This window comes from Myxine glutinosa, chromosome 13, assembly GCF_964187855.1.
Source record: "Myxine glutinosa chromosome 13, kmMyxGlut1.1, whole genome shotgun sequence".
NCBI lineage: Eukaryota > Metazoa > Chordata > Myxini > Myxiniformes > Myxinidae > Myxine > Myxine glutinosa.
Window position 1 is genome coordinate 56,620,571 of NC_136273.1, and position 23,630 is coordinate 56,644,200.

Genomic DNA, 23,630 nt, shown 5'->3' on the forward strand with positions numbered 1-23,630 from the left:
AAAATGGCCTCTGAAGGTGGTTCATATCAATTAATTAGGGGACCATTGGTGCCCTATTGAAATTGCTAAGATTATTATTACTAGGGCATGCCCGTACTATATATATATCTAAAATTATATCCCCCCCCTCTATTTACATGAAATGGTTTGGTCCATGAAATGTTTTGGTCCATTCGCAACGCCAAAGCGAACGGCGAACGCTTTACATGAAATGGTTTGGTCCATGAAATGTTTTGGTTCATTCGCAACGCCAAAGCGAACGGCGAACGGCTTGCGAGTACAGTGACAATCCCCCCCCCTCTATTTACATGAAATGGTTTTAATTAGTTTTAAAACATAGTTTAACGCCAACATAGCGGCAACATAGTTTGCCAACGTGAAATAAATGAATACGCTCTCAAATGTGCCGTCCGAGGCAGAGTGTGTTCGCCACGTTCGGCACACGCGATAGCTCGCTGCTCTCTGATTGGTCGAATCGTTTTTTGGACATAGCTCGGTAAGTAATTGTCTGATTAATATGAAACCTTGAAAAGGCACATCCTCGGGTCCCCAGCAATATACCTGGCAAGTTTCAAGTATATCGGACCGGTAGTTGTCGAGAAACAGCGGTCGCATACACACACACAGACAGAGATTAGTGGAATTATAGATAGATTATTATTATTCTGATTTCATGAAATTTGTTGGCGACCTACAGGTCAAACCGCTTATCGTAAGAATTTGGAACTTTGACCACTTCTGGTATACCACTTCACTTGATGCATGTATGTCGTCATAAGTCACGTGACCTGGTGGCCATATTGGATTTATTGGAAATCTTAAAAATCTATATCCTCCTTCATTTTTCGACCTATTGAGTTGAAACTTGGCATATATATCGTCCACCTCTAGACGAAGAATGCTCTTTTCTCCAATTTTTTAAATAATTCCTTTGCTAATTAGTCTACGGTGCACCAATTAAAAAAGTGCTGACTCAGCATTTTTTTAAAATTAATATTGCAATTCCATGAATTTTGTATTGACCTACAGGCCAAACCGTTAGTCAGATGAACTTGAAACTTTGACCATTTACAGTATGTCACTTGATTGGATACATATCCTAAATATGACATCATAGGTCACATGACATGGTGGCCATATTGGATTTTATGAAAACCTTTAAAATGCATCTCTGCCTTCATTTTTCGATCGGTTAAGTTGAAACTTGACCAATTATACTTTGCCTCTTTATTGGATGCATATTCTAAATATGATGTCATAGGTCATGTGACATGGTGGCCATATTGGATTTCATGAACACCTTTAAAGTTGTGGTTGTGTGCTTCCCCTTCTCTCCCCATCTTGTCTTCCGCTCCCTCTTTTTGTATATTTTGTTTGTCTGGTTGATTTGTTTGTGAAATAAATGTTAGCTCTTTCACGAGCCTCGATTCAGTATACAAAAAAAAAAAGAAAAAAAAAAGCATCTCCTTCATTTTTCGATCGATTCAGTTCGAACTTTAAACAATCGGATCCGGGCTACTGTTATCAATGACTCTGGCACGCACTTGGCCAATCAGGGTGAGGCGTCTTGGTCCCCGGATAATCACTGCTCGCAGTTTTAATTAGTTGTAATCCTGTTCATTTATTTAATTGTGTTTCTACGCCTCCCCTCCCCACAGTGATGTTTGTAATAGCGGGCATGAATTTGTCTCTCCATTGGAGGAAGAGCATACAGGTGGTGAGACTGTTGGTGCAAGATACCTGCACTCTTCAAGGTGAAAACTACTTGGTGGTTGAAACGTCGGATCTAAGACTTGCCTTGTTGGGCAGCAGTCCTAATTTGTGGTGTCTCAACTTTTGAATGAGACTTTTCCCACCTGCACATGCAACCATAATGTATTTTTACCAATTAATACCATCATAACTTACTCGTCCCTGCCAGGCCGAAGGGCCACGTGGAAGAGTGCAAATACAGGGCGGTGGTCAGAGCAGCGTAATTCAATGCAGGAAGAGTAGTGCAATGGCTCAATCGAGGCAGCCTTCTTTGACTTGTACAAGATTCGATCCTGGGAACAGCAAGGAGAATGCAATTATCGGCATCTCTACTTTTATGTTTTACCCGTCAGTGACAGGTCTAACAGAGAACGAATAACTCTTTGCTATGGCTTACTAGGCCAGGTCATGAGATGTACAAATTAAGGTTCTTTTGGGTAAAGGTTAGATCCAGAGCATCAATGTATTTCACATTCATGTTGCACACAGTGAATTCACTGTATAACTAGAACGGCACTCAGTAGAGAGCATACCTCCACCTGGTGAACAGTTTACGTTTTGTATCTCAGAATAGACCAAAAATCACAATACAGAATTTTATATAATGTAGAAACATTCTTCACCAAAATTGAATTGATTATTTTTGTCACACACTCAACCTGTCCAACAAGTTTCGTCCAAATCCATCCATAACTTTTTGAGATATCCTGCTATGTATCGTTTTTGGCCCCATCTCCCAATAGTGAAGAAACACTTAAAAAATTAAATAATTCTCATATCCGAATCCATATTCAGATCGTCACCAAAATCGAATCGATTCGTCCTTGTCAGACACCCAACCGGTCCACTAAGTTTTGTCCAAATCGTCCACAACCTTTTGATATATCCTGCTATGTATTGTTTTTGGCCCTATCTCCCAATGGTGAAGAATCACCTTTAAAATCCTAGTAGCTGGATCCGAATGCGGATCTTCACCAAAATCTAATCATTTCGTTCTTGTCACACATGCTACATCTCGACCAAATTTCGTCCGAATCCGTCCACAACTTTTTGAGATAACTCGTTCACAAATGGACAGACAGACAGACAGACAGACAGGGGTGAAAACATAACTTCCATCCACCTTTGGTGGTGGAGGTAACAAAGTCCTCCTTTTGGGTGAGGTGTGAGAAGCACCAAATACACAATGCATTTGCTCAAATCCATGAGAGGCACCATTGGCAGCCAGTGTTGCATTTGATGAACAAATATAGATAATTCTAGATACTCAAAAGGGTCAGTAAAAAAAAGAAAATAAACAAGTAAAAGCGGTACAAAGATGAAGCACCGTATATGAGGGGACGCGCTGTTTGGCTGAGCTGTCAAATGCGTCCGAATCGAGATCGTATTTGTACGTTGGCAGGAAGTCGATGCAGGCCTCACTGAAGCCCGCAAAGGCAGAGCCTGAGTGTGTGACATGTGAATGACATGATAACATGAGTCCATGAACATAAATATATTTTCATGTATGGAAGAATTGAAATAAGCGTGAAGTTCAGTACCGTCACGAAGCTTCTGGGCGAGTTGGTCGTGTTCTAGCAAACTGGTGACACTTGCTGATGTCGAGGGCTGTCTGAGAAGACCATCAGCTGCATTGCGGTTCACATCCAGCCGGAAGTTAAAGTCACCAAACCAGAACACAGCATCAAAACGGGTTGTGATGTCAGCTGAACTCAACAAATATAGGGAAGACATTTGACAGATGAGAATAGCATTGCAGGAAACCATGTGATCATCAGCATTTGTTTTTTTTTACTTTTTCTAGAAAACAAAACAAAAACAAATGTGCATTAGCTTACAATCAGGACAGGCTCCATCCCGGACACTACACCAACCGAGATCACTTGAAGTCACACTTAAGAATGGTCATAAGACCCAAAGAATGTAGGTCGGTGCAGTGTCCAAGATGGATCCTTGGTGGGCCCAAGAGTTGACCCTGTGCCCATCCTTAAAGGGTTCTTGTTTGGTACAATTCCCATGAAGAGGATTTCGCACTAGGTCAAAACCCCACCAAAATCTCATGGGAATTTAAAAGGAACATTTGTGTAAGTGAAAAGCAATCAGCACACCTGGGTCAGCTTGGTAGGGATTGCTCAGAGGCACAGAGCAAGGCAAAGCCAAAGAACTGATGATCTTATTGTAATCCTGGATCCGTTCTGATACCTTTCCGTCGCCGGCTGCAAATAAATGTTTGACAAGCAAACAAAAAGGATATGACAGTGGTAAATAATGAAACAAAAACAAACGTTTTTTGGGGCGGGGGTGGGTTAGGTGAGGGAGGGAGGGGAGGAGGTCGTTGACCTTTATAATTGAATCATCTAAAGTGTTCATGGTAGTGAAGCATTCTTCTAACGGCTTACACGTGAAGTGAGATGTGATGAACAGCAAGGAGGTGCCGAAGAAAGTGAAAGATATTGCAACAGCACCCTTTGTTTTGATCTGGGAGATGACACGTGTGATGACTGATGCGTGCTCTGCCTCTGTGCACACAAGAAATGCTGATTGGAAGGGGTTTGGCATGCTGATAGTTATAACAAAGCATTTCATTATCCTCGTCATGGTGATGGCACCTTGTTAATTCATTCAGTCATCACATGTCACCTAGTACATCGATCAATTTCATCCAAGTCTTAGTGTAAAAAAAAAAACAAGAATGACTGCACTGTGGACACAACCTGCAACAAAATCTGGTAATGGGCCGATTGGGAAACGCGCATTTAAAGCACTCTGCAAATATGCACAGTACGATTGGGAAACACACATTTAATGCACTCTTTAAAAAATAGCTTGACGCCTCATATCCATGTGAGCCTCCGCCACGGTTATATCAGAATGAGCTGATTCATCACATGGTCACGAATTGCTTAACCCCAATATGAGGCCATTCAAAAATTATGCAACGTAATTTTTTTGGGGTAATTTGCGTAATGCAACACTTGAATACATAATGTAATGCTTGATTAACATGCGTTCTGATGTACACGTGTGTTCTGACAGGCTTGATGAAACATTATTATTTATTATTGGACATATGGTTCGATTTTTCAGGGTCCCTCATCGTGAATAACTCTCGATCCAAACAAAGCTAATGGTTTTAGTAATTTGCATAACATAATGCTTGATTACCATGCGTTCTGATGTACGGTGTGTTCTGACGGGCTTGATTAAACCTTACTATTATTCGACATATGATTAGATTTTTCGGGGGCCATCATCTTTGATAACACTAAACCCAAACAAAGCCAATAGCTTTATTAACGTGCATAACATAATGCTTGATTATGTAACGTAATGCTTGATTAGCGTGCATTCTGATGTCCGGTAACGGGCCTATTGGGAAACGCGCGTTTAATGCTCATATGGCGCCGTTCAAAAATTACGTAACTCTATTTTTGAGGGAGGAGCGTACGGGCTTGATTACACCTTACTGATAATTTAACACCCAAACAAAACCAATGGAAATCTGTCGCAACAAAGCCGGACAGTGTATAATCAGCAGATGCCTACACAGGCCTAATGTGTTTGGTCCACCAGGAAACAAGATGACGGCCATATAATTTTCCTCTGCACTATGGTTGGTGGAGTCAAGCGACAGATGTGGGTGTGGTCTGGCCACTGCCCAACCAATGGGTGCACATTTCAACAACCGACCCACAACAAGAACCCCAACAACAACAACAACAACAACAACACCAACAACAACAATACCAATGTGAAGCTCTTGTAGATCTGCGACATGTCACAGGTGAAAATAGCAAAGCTCACCAGAGCAAAACCACATGAGGTCCCGACGAATGAAGACCGCCAGGTGCAGAGAACCATGAGAGGTTGAAGAAAGAAGAACGTGGCTTGGCCCAAGAGTTTCTTGCAAGCTGACCTCCCATTCATGCCTGGGGCATAGTCAACAAATATTGATGAGAACAACAACATAAGTGAATGATGGGACCCATCAGATTGAAGTGACTTTGAAAACTCGTGGTTTTGTGGTTTGTTTGTTTTTGTAGTTTTTTGTTTTGTCGGTCTCAATGAAAATCAATACAGATACAGTGCCTTCAGAAAGTATTCACACCCCTTGTCTTTTTTCACATTTTGTTGTGTTACAGCCTGAATTTAAAATGGATTAAATTGAGATTTTTTTTGTCACTGATCAACACAAATAATACCCCATAATGTCAAAGTGGAATTTAAAAAAAAGACATTTTTACAGAATAATTAAAAATGAAAAGCTGAAATGTCGAGTCAATAAGTATTCAACCCCTTTGCTATGACACTCCAAATTTAGCTCAGGTGCATCCAATTTCCTTTGACCATCCTTGAGATGTCTCTACAACTTGATAGGAGTTCACCTGTGGCCAATTCAAATGATTGGATATGATTTAGAAAGAAATACACCTTACTGTATAAGGTACCACAGTTGGCAGTGCAAGTCAGAGCAGAAACTCTACCCTGAAGGCCAAGGAACTGTCCATATACCTCCGAGAAAGTGAGGACGCATAGATCTGTGGAAGGGTATAAAGCAATTTCTAGAGTGTTGAAAGTTCCGAAGGGCACAGTGAGCTCCATCATTAGAAAATGGAAAGAATATGGAACTACCCAGACTCTTCCTAGAGCTGGCCGTCTGACCAAACTGAGCAACCACGCAAGAAGGACCTTGGACAGGGAGATAACCAAGAACCCAATGACTACTCTGACAGAACTACAGAGTTCTTTAGCTGAGATGGGAGAACCTGCCAGAAGGGCAACAGTTTCTGCAGCACATCACAAATCTATGCTTTATGGGAGAGTGGCCAGACGAAGGCACTCCTGAGAAAAAGGCACATGACAGCACACCTGGAGTTTGCAAAAAGGCACGTGAAAGATGGAGAGCATGAGGTAAAAGATTATGTGGTCTGATGACACGAAAATTGAACTCTTTGGCCTGAATGCAAAGTGCAACGTCTGGAGGAAACAGCACAGCTCATCACCCATCTAACACAATCCCTACTGTGAAGCATTTGGTGGCAGCATTATGCCATGGGGATGCTTTTCAGCGCCAGGGACCGGGAGACTTCTAAGGATAGAGAGAACAATGGATGGAGACAAATCCAGGCAAATCCTTGAGGAGAACCTGCTTCAGAGTGCAAAAGACCTTAGACTGCGGCAAAGAATTATGTTCCAACAGGATAATGACACCATGCCATACAGCCAAAGCAACACTGGAATGGCTTCAGAACAAGAACATGAAAGTCTGCTCTCCCCTCCGGGCTGGTGCTCCTGCCTCACACCTAGCTCGTCTTCACGCTGTTGAAAGCAAAGCATTCAGAATCATTGGAATCTCCCGCGATGAAGCTAACTCCAAGGGCCTCTCACTCACTCACCGCAGGCAGGTTGGTGGTCTTTCCGTCTTCTACCGACTCCTCTCTGGCATTGCTCCCCCAGCTCTCTCTGGGCTCTGTCCCGCAAATATTCCTACAGGTCGCACAAGATCTGCCTGCAACCCTCTTATGGTTAAACTGCCAAAATCAAGACTCTCTGCTCACCTTCACTCCTTCATTCCTCTTTTCTCCCGCCTCTGGAACAAACTCCCTCACTCTCTTCAATCCCACTCCACCCTCCAGGTCTTTAAAACAGCTGTTCACCACCATCTCTTATCTTCCCCCATCCAAAACCTTGATCTTTTCTATCCCCGATAATTTCACCCCAATTCCACTTTTTGAAATACCAACTTCTGTCCTGGAAGTCCTTGGTGTCCTTGGTGTCCTTGTGTTTTATACTTCTCCCACCCCCCCCCCCTTCCCACGCCTCCTCCCCCCAAGCCCTCTCCCTCCCACACATCTCCCTGCTCTTAAATGTTGTGTGCTCTCAAGTGTTTGCGTGCTTCCCATTCTCTTGTCTTCCGCTCCCTCTTTTTATATATTTTGTTTGTCTGGTTGATTTGTTTGTGAAGTAAATGTCAGCTCTTTCACGAGCCTCGATTCAGTATACAAAAAAAAAAAAAAAAAAAAAAAAGTCCTTAAGTTGCCCAGTCAAAGCCCAGACTTGAATCCCAATGAGAATCTGTGGAAAGACTTGAAGATTGCTGTTCACCGACGCTCCCCATCCAACTTGACAGAGCTTGAGCAAATCTGCAAGGAAGAATGGGAGAAACTCCCCAAATCCAGATGTGCAAAGCTGATACAGACATACCCAAGAAGACTCAAAGCTGTAATCAGTGCCAAAGCCGCTTCTATGAAGTATTGACTCAGGGGGTTGAATACTTTTGGAAATTAGATATTTCTGTATTTCATTTTTAAGGAAAGCATGATTTATCAAGACCCTCCCTTTATATAAGAGATCGTTTCCCTGTATGCAACTTTAACATAGGGTCTGAAAACTCGTTTCTCGGCTTCTACTGGACGAAATCTGCTGCAAATTTCACAAATAAATGCTTTGTACGTCGAGGCAATTACGTTCCAAATTTCATCAACGTCCGTTTCCACATTCTTGAGTTTTATTAAGAAAAACCCTCAAATCAACGGTGGTGTCCGTCCGTCCGTCCATCAGTTCAAAATGTGTTGGCGCTCATGTCTCAAAAGCTATACATTGAAACTAGGTGAAACTTGGAATTTACATTCACCAATATGTCTAATCAATGGCTTTCAAAACAAATTCCACCCAAGTGCCATAGTTTTTGCTTGGGGCTAACCCCAAAAAGTTGGATATAGAAAAATTTCAACTCCGGTAGTAATCAATATAGAATGTGTTCTTTGTTCAGGATTGGACTACTTTCGCAAGTACTTTCCAGTCCACGAATCGAACACACCTCTGCATGAAGCGGTATGATAGTCGTACATGGTGGTCTGCTAAATTTTGGCTGGTTCGGAAGGGGTCTGCATGCCAAAAAAGATGGGGAACTATTGATAAACAGCAACGCCTTCTAAAGAAGCCAAATCAGGCCAATTACAGTTTCAATAACTTTTAAAATGCAAAGTCATTGTCCGAAACATTCTGGATGAAATTGAATAAAAACAACAAGAAATCTTCATCCATTGCTGATCATTTGCAGTAATTTGGAATGACTCAACACTTGGAAACACTGGCTCTCAGGATTCTGTACCACGTGTTTGGAATACACAACACTAATTACTTTAGCACTGCTTCAGGTGTGATTATCCTGAATAAATCATAACCCAATCAAAAATCGCTGTTCTTTCCACTCAATTTCCTCTACTCATACAACTATCATTCCTTCACCGCTGTCTGCTCCGTAACAACTACTACAATTACAAATTCCACCCCGACCCCAGCGACCACCTCTCCATCCCCCTACCATATCAGGTATGCTGTAGCTCCTTCCTCTTTCACAACTACAACGGCACTCAGTAGAGAGCATACCTCCGCCAGGTGAACAGTTTACGTTTTGTATCCCAGAGTAGAACAGAAAAATCACAATAGAGAATCACATTTAACCTAAATCATCCGTCCACAACTTTTTGAGATATCCTGCTGTATATCGTTTTTGGCCTAATCTCCCAATGGTGAAGAATCACTTAAAAAATTATACAAGCCGGATCCGGATCATTCACCAAAATTGAATTGATTCTTCCTTGTCAGACACCCAACCTCTCCACCAAATTTCGTCCAAATCAGTCCATAACTTTTTGAGATATCCTGCTATGTATCGTTTTTGGCCTAATCTCCCAATGGTGAAGAATCACTAAAAAATTAAATAATTCACATATGCGAATCCGTATTCAGATCTTCACCAAAATCGAATCGAATCGTTCTTGTCAGACACCCAACAGGTCCACCAAGTTTCGTCCAAATCCCTCCACAATTATTTTGAGAAATCCTGCTATGTATCATTTTTGGCCCGATCTCCCAATGGTGATGAATCACTTTAAAATTTATAATAGCCGGATCCGAATCCGGACCTTCACCAAAATCGAATCATTTCACATACGTTACATCTCTGCCAAATCTCGTCTGAATCCGTCCACAACTTTTTGAGATATCTTGTTTACAAACGGACACACAGACAAACAGATAGACAGGGGTTAAACACATAACATACATCCAGGTTTGGTGGCGGAGGTAAAAAAAAAAAAAGAAAAAAAAAGCAAGACCCATTCGCTTACAAAAAAATTGTCTCCTGTGATTTCTCGGGAAATGTGATGCAAATATGATGAGAAAATGGGGATTCGGTTTTTGAAAAGATTAAAATTTTTAAATAGTCATCCTCAGGAAGAAAATAATTGCAAGAATGACAGACTGGTCTCGCTACTACAAAAGAGAAAGAGTTGCACGTGTGCAAAGGGAAAGCAGGAAACGCAAAAGGAAAGAGATTAATGATAGGTTGAAATTAAGTGCTTTACGAGGAATTACTATTACGTCATTCATCTTAAAAATTAATCAAGATCATTAGCATGCAGATTCTCTTCATACCTCTCCACAAACTGGCAAAGCCTATACCTCCCCAAGATCGCTGAACCTTGCTCTGCACCCTAAATTAACAATGACAAGTTTCAATGCGTATAAGTTGGTGGTGGTGGTTTGTATGTCGCTGGCGGCTGCATCACTTTCCTGGGGCGTGGCTGTGCCATTGATGCAATGCCCCCCATTACCAGTCAGCAGCATGGCAGGGGCTTGAACTCAGGAGCCTAAGATCTCAAGCCAGCCACCTCAACCATTAAGGCAACACCTGGCTTGTGTACCTAATACGATCGCAGTGGTCAAAGATGCATCCAATTTTTCCTACCTTACTCCTGTGATTTCTCGTACCTGTCTGGTGTTGCCTCTTGGGTGCCGACTGCATAAAGGTCGTGAAGGTATTGAAAGTCTTGTGGCAGGAGAAGATCGGCCAAGCTGCCCTGAACGGGACTCCGGCCCTGCATGTTCCACGTGCTGATAAATAAGCTCAGCTGACGACTCGGGAAGTGCTTTTCCAGTTCTTGGGCGCCCAGCAAGGAGCCACTCGACTGCAGGCATCCCTGCAGGTAACTCCTGTGCGTGTGTGCACCACAACCAGTCATGAGAAGTGAAAATTGGAAACATTTAAGCATTTAACTTTCATATTAAAAACGACACCATGCCAAAAGCAGATACATAAGACAGCCCGGAGTTTTTGCTTTTCAAACTAGTTCGAAAGTCGAAGTCATTATACATCACCATACTTTTGTTGAGAATATGTTGAAGACATATTTGGGTCGACATTTCCTAAGTACGACATTGCTATCCTCGGCCATTCCGAAGTGACCGGAGAGGCTGCAATATTGTAATTGGTCTTGTGTGTCAGTGCACATGTTCACAAAGAGATCTACTTTAATGTACATCGTTCATTCCCAAGTCCATTATAACCCTTTACTTCCTAGTGACACCTAGTTCTGAAAAAAAAAAATTCCACCGATGAAATTGGAACAACGTTGTCGAAATTAACTATAACAAGTGAGTAATGTACAGATTATGTATGGCATCTGTGGCTGGAGTAAAATGTTTCAAGATAACATTTACAGCATTCCTCTCAGGACTTGCAAATGCACCCAAGACCACAGACTCGATTAGAACGCTCAGGTGGCCTTATAGTCACATTTCAAGCTGGCTAGTCGAGGTCGTGGACCGAGGTGCAATAAAAGGCCTAAAGGATTGAATAGCATGCCCGATTGCCCGACAGGCCTTAGGCACAGATCGACAAAGTTGTATAATTTAACCGCAAGTTGATTTTGAATCTTGAATGCGTCCGTTCCTGAGAATGTGATTGTCCTCATCCAGATGTGCTGTAATGGATATCATTCTTTACCTCCGACACCAAAGGTGGATGGAGGTTATGTTTTCACCCCTGTCTGTCTGTCTGTTTGTCCGTTTGTTTGTGAACAAAATATCTCAAATAGTTGTGGACGGATTCAGACGAAATTTGGTCGAGATGTAGCGTATGTGACAAGGACGAAATGATTCGATTTTGGTGAAGTTCCGGATTCGGCTACTAGAATTTTTTAAGTGATTCATCAATCATCACCATTGGGAGATTGGGCCAAAAACGATACATATCAGCATATATCAAAAAGTTGTAGACGGATTTGGACGAAACCTGGTGGACCGGTTGGGTGTCTGACAAGGACGATTCGATTCAATTTTGGTGAAGATCTGAATATGGATTCGGATATGACAATTATTTAATTGTTCCAGTGATTCTTCACAATTGAGAGAAAGGACGAAAACCAACATATTACAGTAGTTGTGGACATATAGTCTCAAAAATTTGTGGACGGATGATTTTGATTAAATGTGATTCTGTATTTTGATTTTCTGCTCTATTCAGGGATACAAAACGTAAACTTTTCACCTGGCGGAGGTATGCTCTCTACTGAGTGCCGTTCTAGTTCTTTCTTTTTTATTTCTTTTTTATTAAACATGGTCTCAGGCTCATTCTTCATGGAGCTCACACACACACCGTCACTTCCTGGGATACTCTGGGTACCAGCGACGTCATAACAATGGCGCCGCTTGTCTCACCGCAGTCAGCTGGGCATTTCCTCAGGAGGAATTTCCTCCTCCCCATGGATGCCAACCAATGAGGACTGTTCGTGCTCTATCCTTTTGAATACTGAACATCAAGCAAGGAAGCAGCACGTACCATTTTTAAAGTCTTTGGTACGACTTGAACTGGTCCAATCTGGTTGGGTGTTTTTTAGGAGACACCATCTCCTTACTGGATAGCCGTTGGCTCCTTTCGGAAGATCATCTGCCCTTTGCCAGGTGTTTTTTTTGATCCTGGCAGGGTGTTACAGTCTTCCTTCCCACTAGCAAAGCCAGTGAGGTGTGTCGGAGCAAAGCCAGTGAGGTGTATCGGTTTAGTCACCGACAACTTGACCATGCGGCAGGTAGCACTAGGTTACATGATACCAGTGGCAGGCCCAAAAAACTGACTGACCTGACATTCTAAGGTGTTTAAAACATTACATCACACACACACACGCAGCTTTGCGCAGCAATGAAATAGGGTTACCAATTATCCATTTAAAAGACATATCCTAAGTTGCAAAAAAATTCTTATTTATAAGGAAGTCATGCTCAGTGGCTCGTGTGAAAGGTGCAACTTCGACAAATACCCCGGCCTGGCTCTGCCTTGTTGGATGCCCAGACATGTTATTCTTGTGACACCATACACCTAACATCCAATATATATATATATATATATATATATATATATATATATATATATATATATATATATATATATATATATATATATAATCGTTAGATTAAATAAGACGCGGACGTAGCTTCAGGACGTCGATCTTTAATTGTCGACAAGCTTTCGACCAACAAAGGTCTTCTTCTGAGTCAGCCCCAAGTTCAACGGAAGTGACCGTTTGCGTCAAACGGTCACTTCCGTTGAACTTGGGGCTGACTCAGAAGAAGACCTTTGTTGGTCGAAAGCTTGTCGACAATTAAAGATCGACGTCCTGAAGCTACGTCCGCGTCTTATTTAATCTAACGATTATATATTCAATACAAATGAGACGCCCTGCTCGTACTTTGGAGTTTCTACTATTTCTTACAGTTATATATATATATATATATATATATATATTTATATATATATATATATATATATATATATATATATATATATAATATATATATATATATATATATAGATATATATACGTATATATATAGATATATATATATATATATATTGTTGTGGATATGAGGATTGTGTTTTTTTTTTGTGTTTTTATTATTATTGCTTTATTCTGGACCCTCCTGCCTCCAGTCTGTTGTATAAAGGTCAAAGGGCGTTCCCGTAGTTAATTCCATAAAGCATACACGTTAGCCAATCATAGATTTCCCACCTTGTTGGTAGTTATATCTTTATTATGTGTATTAGAGTAAGGCCTTGTCTTCCATTAAGATGACACTCCATTGCACCAAGTGAAACCAGATAGATCCCCTTTCATTCACATTCCCCTTCCAACAATTGCCAACTGTTCCCTCCGCGACTCCATTCGCCACGAGGTCGGCTTGGAGAAGAAGGGGGAGGAGCTGCCGACTCCTGGGCGTGCCCGCCCATCGTCATCAAGGGCGGAGCCAGAGGGCCGTGCCGACCAATCAGGGCTGAGGCGAGCTGACCGATGGGCGTGTCCTGGACACCAGCGGCCTGATCGCCTGAGGCGCTATATAGAGCGCGCGCGAAAGCCTGGAAGGTGTGGTTGGACCAAGCGAGAGACGTGCAGTAGTTGGACAGGGAGACGTGCAAGTTGTTGAGTTGAGTGGTTGGACCAGATGAGCTTTGACAAGACGAGAGAGACGAGTCCTGAAAAGAGCACGCGACGTCCACACAGCCGCAGCAGCAACAGCCACAGCAGCAACAACAGCAGCTTGGGGCCTGGACGGCAGTTTTGAGCAGGGCGCGAAGGAACGGCGGCTGCGAAACGCGCCGATCGTGCTGCAGGACCCGTTGGACCTTCCTCTCCCTCCAGCCATCCACCTCCTGCCTTTCCATCCTTTTGTGTACGTGAGTTTGTTCTGTGTGTCTTGTCCCTGGGTTAATTAAGACTGTAGGTAAGCTAGCGATTTTCACTGTGTCTCTAATATCTTCTGTACATTATTTTATTATCTTTCCTTCTTCCTTGGTTACTTTGAGCGTGTATATAATAGGAATAAATTTAGTGGTATTTCCAACCTTTTGGTTTTCTTCTTATTCTTCTTCACATCCGTGTCGCCTTTGGCTTTTCCCTATTGACTACCTGTGGCGCGATCCGGCCAACGTTCGGGAATCGGGTTAAGTCGGGGCAACTGTTCGGCCGCGGTGCCATCCGCTCGGCAAACACAACATCTTATCCGCGGTCCGTAACAATATATATATATATATATATATATATATATATATATATATATATATATATATATATATATATATATATATATATATATATATATATATACGTGTATATATATACGTGTATATATATATATATATATATATATATATATATATATATATATATATATATATATATATATATATATATATATATATATAGTGGGTGGGGGTAATATGGACCCCGGGGGAATATGGACCCCACTGAATTTCCCATGATGCACTGCATCAAGCCTCGTCTCCATATCACGGGATGAACAAGTATGGCCGACCAGCAAGTGAACAACTACAGTTGATTCAAACTCTTTAATGACGGTAAGTGCAAACTTCCAAAAGTTTTCATCTCAAATTTTACAATTCATAAGCATGCAGTCCTGTGTATGTACATGTAGTCACTAGCTTGTTTGATGAGTGGTGTCCCTGGCTGAGTACACGTGAGAGCTGTCTACAGCACCACTGTGTGTGGAAAACTCCATCCCAGCCCATATGTACTGGGCATGCTGACATGATCGAGAGGCATGGTGTGGGGAATATGGACCCTTTGGTAGTGTCTAATATGGACCCATGTCCATATTCCCCGTGGTCGATGTCCATATTCCCCACACAGGAAGCTAATAGAATAAGTCCACAAAACAGCATGTTCACTGTCAAAATTTGAATCAAATAAATTTTTCAGCACCGAAATATGTGACTAAGCAAAACTAGACATGGTCCAAGTAGCCGTCAAGTATCGGCTGTTTGTTAACAGCCGATAACATGTACACTTGATTCTGTATAAAAATCCGACAGTGACTATGCACTGTCGGAGATTTAACTCGCCCCGAAAAAGCATTATCAACACAATTTCAATGTAATTCCACTATAAACAAATCTGACCTTTATTGTTATGTCTAATTCTTTTGAATAAAATTTGTAATTGGTCACTGTAGGGGCAGGTAGAGGCAGGTAAAGGCCTGGTTTTTCTGTGTATGTGAAGGTGTATGATATCGGCTGTTGACAAACAGCCGATACTTGACGGCTTGGTCCAAGGTGTTTTTGTGGTCTGACAAGACTAAGAAGATGTGTTGTGATTTGGCTTTCAGATGGTGCGAACATACAAAAAGAAAGGTGTACGTGGTTTGTGGGCTGAGGAGGATACGCAGCGGGTAGTCGATGCAGTCAGACAAGGTCAACCTCTGAAGACTGTCGCACGAGAATATCATGTTCCATGTAATACGCTACGACGTCATGCAGGAAAAGATGCACCAGTGATGGTGACAAAGAGACTCGGTAGAAAGCCAGTTTTGGGTGAAACGAAAAACTGAGATGGCAGAAATCATCACATCCTCTCCTTCTAAAAGACGTTTGATTGTGGAACATCAAGAACAAGAGAGAAGGGCATTGAAGAAAGGGCCAACAAGAGATAAGGGCATTGAAGAAAGGGCCAACAAGCGAGAAGCAGAATCCTATATCCCCAACTAATTTGAAAGCGAAAAAAGGCAACAGACCACGAACAAAGCGCGGTCCTCCAGTTCGAAAGCAAGTTACCAAGTCTGCTAAGCAACACAGAAAAGGACCTGAAAACTGCATGAGTAATGTCTACTGCATATATTGCAATGAGTTATTTGTTGATCCACCTGAATTTTCTTGGATCCAATGCAGTGAATGCAAGCAATGGGCCTGCGAAAACGAAACTGACTATGAGGGTATAGGTGCTTTCATCTGTGACGAGTGTCGCTAAGGATGTTGTTCACTGAAAAATCGGAAAGTAACATTTGTCCCAGGGAACATTTGTCGAAAAGAAACTGGACTTACCACATTGAGGTAATATGGACCCACGGTCCATATTACCCACGTTGTTTGGAATATGGACACTGATGGCTTATTTTTATTTGTCCCCTCAATCATATGTCTTTGATTTTATTCAACCCAAACTGCACTGGGATGTAGTCTGTCTGGTTGTCTAAATAAACCATTATTTGGAAATTTTCCTTGTCTATTTGTATAGTCTCTATCGGGACTTTGGCTTAGGGGGTCCAATCGGTCCATATTACCCCCACCTACCATATATATATATATATATATATATACACAGACTGGGCATTTAATATGGAATATTTTTTTTGTGGGGGTGAACTTACTTTTCAAGTTGACTTAGAACCAAAAGTTCATTGGAATTATGTTGAAACTATTCCAGATTTTGTTGATGTGACCTTTATAAGAAACAAAAACCACATTTGACATTTCGAAGCAAATAAATTGATCCTTGAAAGTGATGAAAACTGATATTGAACTCAATTCACGGACAGTACTGTGTTAAACTTCTGTGCGTTTTCCAGAAGTATTTCTTTATTTTGCACATTAGCCAAAATTTTTTTTTGCAAAAACAAAAGTTAAATTACGACTGGGATTACGGACAGTAAAATGACAGTTCAGTACGTCGTGCAACCCCCACGAGTATTCAGGAGAGCACATACACATTGAGGAATGCTGTTCACGAGATTTGCCAAGGTTTGGACAGGAATCTCTTGCCATGCAGTGACAATAGCCTGCTGCAATTCACGCACAGAGGTAGGCTGCTGGTCCAAGTTGTTGATTTGATGCGTTAATTCTGCCCACAAGTTCTCTTTCGGATTCATATCCCGGGACATGGCAGGTCACTCCATATGCTCTACACTACGGTCAGCAAGAAAGTGTTGGATCATGCGAGCACGATGAGGCCATGCATTGTCATCTTGGAAGACAAAGTTTCCTTGAAAGGCTGCACGATGGAAGCAATGGAAGCAATGTTTCTTCCAGAATGGCCCTGTACTTGAACTGGTTCAGGTTTCCATTCAGAACAACCAGGTCAGTTTTGCCCCCTGCATGAAAAGCAGCCCAAACGGTCACCCCACCACCTCCAGCTTGGACTCTTGGCACTATACAATCTTCGTTGTAGGCTTCATGCACTTGTCTGCGCACTCGGACATGGCCATCTTGATGATAGACCAGAAATCAAGACTCGTCACTGAAGATCACGTGATTCCAGTGTCCTGGCTGCCATTGACGGTGCTCTCTGGCCCACTGCAATCGGCGCTGGCAGTGTTGTCTGGTCAGACATGGCTTTCTCAGGGGACGCCTGGCACGATAGCCTGCTTGAACCAGTCGTTGGGGGACTAGCCTTCTGGATACAGGCACATTTGTCAGTTGCTGCCACTCAGCCCTAAGCCGATTAGCTGACTTGGTACGGCCATTGCGGACTAACCGGTGCGGCTGGCAATCATCCCTCCTTGTGGTTCTGCGGGGACGTCCTGGCCTTGATATTGGAGTAGGGACACCCCTCTGAGCATTTCGTTTCGGGATCTTTGACACCTGACCTTGAGTGATGCCATACTGCCGAGCAATAGCATGCTGTTTCATGCCGGAATTTCGTAAAGCCACCACTCCATGACAAACAGCATTGTCGAGTTGACGGACCATATCCAGAGGAAGCGGCAATAACTTTTGTAGATGTGCAGCAGTTGTTTTCCACTAATACAGAATGCAACAACCCTTATATACCCGATTGTGAAGCCAATCGTCAAATGTACCGTACCCGTCCGTACATTTTGTCACGCCACCTGTGATATAATCCTGTTATTAACTTCTTGCTGCGACAGACAATCAGTGACATGGTTCTTTTAACAAAGAAATCACCAAAGCGTAAAAGAAACTCACCAGATTGATATACCGAGTTCAGAAAGTAAACCCAAGTCAAGAAAAAAAAATATTCCATATTAAATGCCAAGTCTGTATATAATGCAGATTGCATCAATGATTTATGAGGTTCATTTGAAGGATGACTATTCTAAAATATAATGCTTTGCCCATGCACTTAATTTCATAGCTGGATCTATTTACACAGAAATTCAAATCCAAACTGCAAAAACATTCCACGGAGTTGTTTTGCCGCCCTGTGAACATTGAGCAATAGACGATGAAGCTCCCTTGTAGCTGTCTTTGATGTATGATGAATCTTCATCCCGACTAGAGTTTCGAGTCAGCACACTAATAATTATTGGTGGCCTAACACCGCTCTATTATCTTGGGGGTGACACACACGATCAGCAGGTGGAGCTCTGACCTTGAATCCTGGGGAATGTTGCTTGAAACTGAGCTCTGTGCATATGTTGGAAGAGCAGTGCTCCTCATACATTTGGAATGCTAAGCAGCTCGAGAATATTAATCACTAAAGGAATTCCATTTGTATCATCATAGGCACTACTTGTCAATCTGAATGTCTACATTGAGGTACATCTCAAAAACATCATTTGAACACAGGAACAGAGTTCAAATGCTGCTGGATGAAGCATAATGAAATGTTCAAAAGAGAATGTTCAATATTTCTCATGGAATAATTGTTACTATTGTGTAGTTCTGCAGGCAGGCAGAAAACCTTTCAGCAGATGGGGCTGCAGTTCGTACCGCAGCAAGAAGGTGCTGCCAATGAAATTCTCACCAAATTTTCTCCATCAGATGAGAACGAAACAATGGATCGGAGACTGTGATGCTGGCTCAGCAGAAAAGAAGGGGGTTTCAATCTTTGTGCTGAGCTTTGGAGGATTAGCAATGGTGCAGAAGAAACCCTTTCCTTAACCCCCACCATCCTATCCACCGTCAGAGCAAGCACTTGGTGCCTACATGCATTGTGCAGGCTATTCTTCAATGGAGACTTTTGCTGATTGGTACTCTGCGCTTGGATCCGCCCCGCCTTGCGAGGCTCAGAAGGTAGACATTGATGAAGAGGGTAAAACTCTGCAGCAGGACATTTTTCACTCGAGATAAGATTGAGCCACCAGGACCCAGTGCATATTTCACAGAAGGTGGCATGAAGTGGAGCACTTATTTGGTATGATGGGCAACTAAAATGGATGTATAGCAAGGAGGGAATTCATAATGGCTATAATAGTGATGTTTTTTAGGAAATATAAATGGTTTTGTGCTCAATTTCTCATCAGTAGGAAAAAAAAAAGAAGGTATAAACAACTCCGAACCAATTTCTGGGAATGATGCTGAAGAATGTGTCGTGACTTCCGAATACAAATTCAAAAATTATTGCTGCAATGTCTTCCGAAAAGCAAGGCAGTTAATAGTTTAATAAGGAACATATCATTTAATACCGCATACAATGAATAAGAAGGTTCCGAAGAACGCACATTAAAGGATAGAAAATCGACACTTGCAGGGGATTAATTATTATTTAGAAAGGCAATGATCATTCAATATTAATACCACTAGTCTACGTTCCTCATTATCTAATATATAAAGAAGAAAGTTTGTTTGTTTATTTGTTCATTTATGCATGCGGAACCTGCAGGAACCAGTGCAACCAAATTTTGCATGGCCTCCTCTTTCATCCAGAGGAAAGTTGAGGTCTGTTTGGATAAAAAAAATTGAAATTTAAATATATATGCATTAAAATCAAATAATTGGCCTTCAGCCCTCTATCGGGTCTTGAGTAGGCTGGGCCAAATCGGAGGTGATTTTCCTAATTCAATGTAATTTACCTAAAAGTTGTGAGTGAGTATCAGGAACAAAATCATGAAAAAAAAATTCAAAAATATTGACGTTTTACGGTCAGACAGCCCGTTACCATAGCAACAGTTACAGACGACTCAAAAAATGCCTAAATTGACGATTTCTCAAGCTGTGTTTGACCCCCAGAGTTGATTCTGGTACAAAAAGATGCAGAATTGAAAGCCAAGGATGATTGGATAGCTTAACAATGTCTGTGACACAATTCAATACCACTTTTATCCAAAAAACTGATTTTTGTCTGAAATTTCAAGCATATTTATGGAAAAAAATTGAAAATTTTGCTTTTTAATCATAGGATAACCATTAATCAGATTAAATTTACTTTAAATTGTCTTTTACAACCTTGTATTGTCCAGTTTTTATAACTGTTATAACGTTGTTTAAATTTGGCCATCTTCATTTCAATAAAAAAAAGTTAACAAAAGCAGCTTACAATCATTAATTTTAATGCCTGCTTTCGGTTGTTACTGTAACCATTCATCAGGGCATTCAAGGCGCTCTTGCACACATCAAGGATAGGCGCTCTTGTCTTCGATACAACGGCAGTGAACTCTGGGGTCAAGAGTGGAGTCGTAGTAAGACTGGAGACTGAGTTTGGCAGGAGTCTTCTGCAACTGGCGTGTCGGCACCACATCCACGAATTGGTTGGAGGGGCGTCTTGCTCAATAGTGTATGGCCCCACCACAGGACCTAATGAACAGCTGTTCAAGCGACTGCTCAACACTTGGAGTGAATTGGACCAGGGCAACTACACATTGGTCGAGGTGTCTGCTCAACAGAGAGAGCTGGCTGGCCATGTACATGCCACCATCACCTTCCTTCAGACATGGATGGACAATAGCACAAAGGAGACTCTTCGACACGACTACCTGGAGCTGGCACACCTCACACTGCTGTTTCTTGGAGGGACTGTCCCTGATGGTATGAGGACCATCACTATCAAAGCTCCTGGGGCATTCCACCACGCCCGTTGGATGAGCAAGACTTTATACACTATAAAGGTGGCACTCTTCCGTTGGCAGCTGGGAGATATCTACACACCCGAAGAGCTGGAAGACATAACCAGTCTCGCTGCATTCATGTCAGTCTTCTACACTAAAGCGTGGTTGACATGTACCAGTGCTGCAGATGCACCATCTAACGACATGTACCTGATGAAGAACCTCCTCAAGGCTGAGGCCAGTATCGCAAAGAATCCAACAAAGTGGCCTGCCAAATTTCTGTCCTTTGTGACTGTGGCCCGAGAGAAGCTACAAAACCATTTGTGGTACCTCTCAGAGAGATTGGTCTCTTTGGCACTCTTCTCGGACAGAACGTCATCTGACAAGCAGACTATGAGAAGGGCTATGCTCAGGTACCATGGGACTGCACATAACATGATACAGGAGATGCCAGCCTCACAGCAATTGGGGAGTAAAGCCCTCAAAGACTTTGTTGGTTACGACTCTTGGAGCATGTTTGAACTCTTGGGTATTGACTCCAGTTTTGTCAAGCTCCCTGTTGCACAGTGGCCCACCTCAGACAGCTATCGTCATGGCAAGGAAGTTGTGGCCAAACTCCCAGTTGTCAATGACGCAGCAGAGCGGACACTTGGACTCGCCACAGATTTGAACACTAACAAGGCCCCCACATCTGAGGCGCAGCTCCAGGCTCTATACAGGGTTGTGAAGGGCGTCAGGGAGAAGCTGCATGGACTGGCAACATCCACTGAGGTTGTGACTAAGAAGTCATTGGCCTCCATTGATTACAATTGGGACTAGGTTTTTTATTTTGTTATCAATGTTCAATGTCAGACCTTAAATTTGAGACAAAAAAAGCTTAATCAATGACAAAAGTTAATTTAAAGTACATTTAATTTGACTATAGCTCTGATTAATGATTATCCTATGATTAAAAAGCAAAATTTTCATTTTTTTTTCAAACAAATGCCTTAAATTTGAGATAAAAATGAGTTTTTGGGATAAAGTTGTATTGAATTGTGTCACAGACATTGTTAAGCTATCCAATCATCCTTGGCTTTCAATTCTGAATCTTTTGGTACCAGAATCAACTCTGGGGGTCACACACAGCCTGAGAAATCATCGATTTAAAGAATTTTTTGAGTCGTCTGTAACGGTTGCTATGGTAACGGGCTGTTTTACCGTAAGACGTCAATATTTTTGAAAAAAAATTTCATGGTTTTGTTTCTGTTACCCAGCCACAACTTTTAGATAAATTACAACCTTGTAGTATGAAAAATTGAAAATCACCCCTGATTTGGCCCAGCCTAGTCTTGAGGTCTTGAGGTAATATACTGCCTGGGTTTTTCCCCAGGAGCGATCGAGAAATGTTTTGTGAAGATCGTATTTCGTGCTTTGTTGTGAACAACACCAATTTAATTATCATGGTGTTTACACAGGTTTATTATTACATTTTAGGAGTCGCGGAAGGCGAGAGAACGAGGCCATTCGTAGGGTTCGAAGATGGTTTATTGTAACAGCAAGATCCAGCACACTCTAAACTCGAACGGAAGTCGGCACGCTTATATAAAGCCAAAAGCCCTCTTCGGAGGGCGTGGCTCCGGCAACCGCGCGTGCGTCACGTCCGCACAACCAAAAGTCCAACAGGCCCGTGCACGTGTATTATGCCCAAATAAGGTAATGGTTACCTGCACATAAGGTAACCGCCACATGCGGTTACCTGCACATAAGGTAACCGCCACAACATAACACTTCCGTGTTCAGGCCTCGAGTGAATATGTTGCTCACATATTGCTGTGATCGAGTATTATGTATTGTGAGGATCATGTGTATGCAAGCAAATGGCAGAAACTGTGTGTTCCTTTGGTGCGTTTCTCCCCTACCTCTAATCCTCCCCGTCTTGGTACGATCCAATCCGTGCTGTTGCTTTTTAACTTTAATCTACCACGTCAAGAAGATCGGCACGGTATGATCCGTCTGCTGCTTCTTTAATTTTAATCTACTGCGTTACGAAGATCGGCACAGTAAGATGGCCGCAGGAGCACTTCTGGTGGCTTCACTCACAGTAATAGATATTTATAGATATGCATATATATGTATATATATATATATATATATATATATATATATATATATATATAAATATATATATATGTATGTGTGTATATATATATATATATATATATATATATATATATATATATATATATATATATATATATATATAAACATATATATATATATATATATATATATATATATATATATATATATATATATATATACACAGTATATATATATATATATATATATATATATATATATATATATATATATATATATATATATATATATATATATATATATATATATAAACATATATATGTATATAATTATATATATATATATATATATATATATATATATATATATACATATATACAGTATATATCATAGACTCCTTTAGAGAAGGACTGGAACGTCACGACCTCGGGGTTTGTAAC

The 23,630-nt window shown here is 41.6% G+C and overlaps 1 protein-coding gene across 1 annotated transcript in view; it reads right to left on the bottom strand.

The window, feature by feature from the left end:
- INPP5E (inositol polyphosphate-5-phosphatase E) overlaps positions 1–23,630 on the bottom strand; it is a 104,706-nt gene that overhangs the window by 24,098 nt on the left and 56,978 nt on the right. Inside the window, exons 2-8 of the mRNA XM_068134456.2 lie at positions 10,531–10,752; positions 5,557–5,681; positions 4,152–4,271; positions 3,861–3,968; positions 3,294–3,458; positions 3,080–3,195; positions 1,909–2,045 (exon numbers count right to left, since the gene is read on the bottom strand). Of these exons, the coding sequence (XP_067990557.2) occupies positions 1,909–2,045; positions 3,080–3,195; positions 3,294–3,458; positions 3,861–3,968; positions 4,152–4,271; positions 5,557–5,681; positions 10,531–10,752 (993 nt within the window). The remainder of the gene's footprint in view (positions 1–1,908; positions 2,046–3,079; positions 3,196–3,293; positions 3,459–3,860; positions 3,969–4,151; positions 4,272–5,556; positions 5,682–10,530; positions 10,753–23,630) is intronic.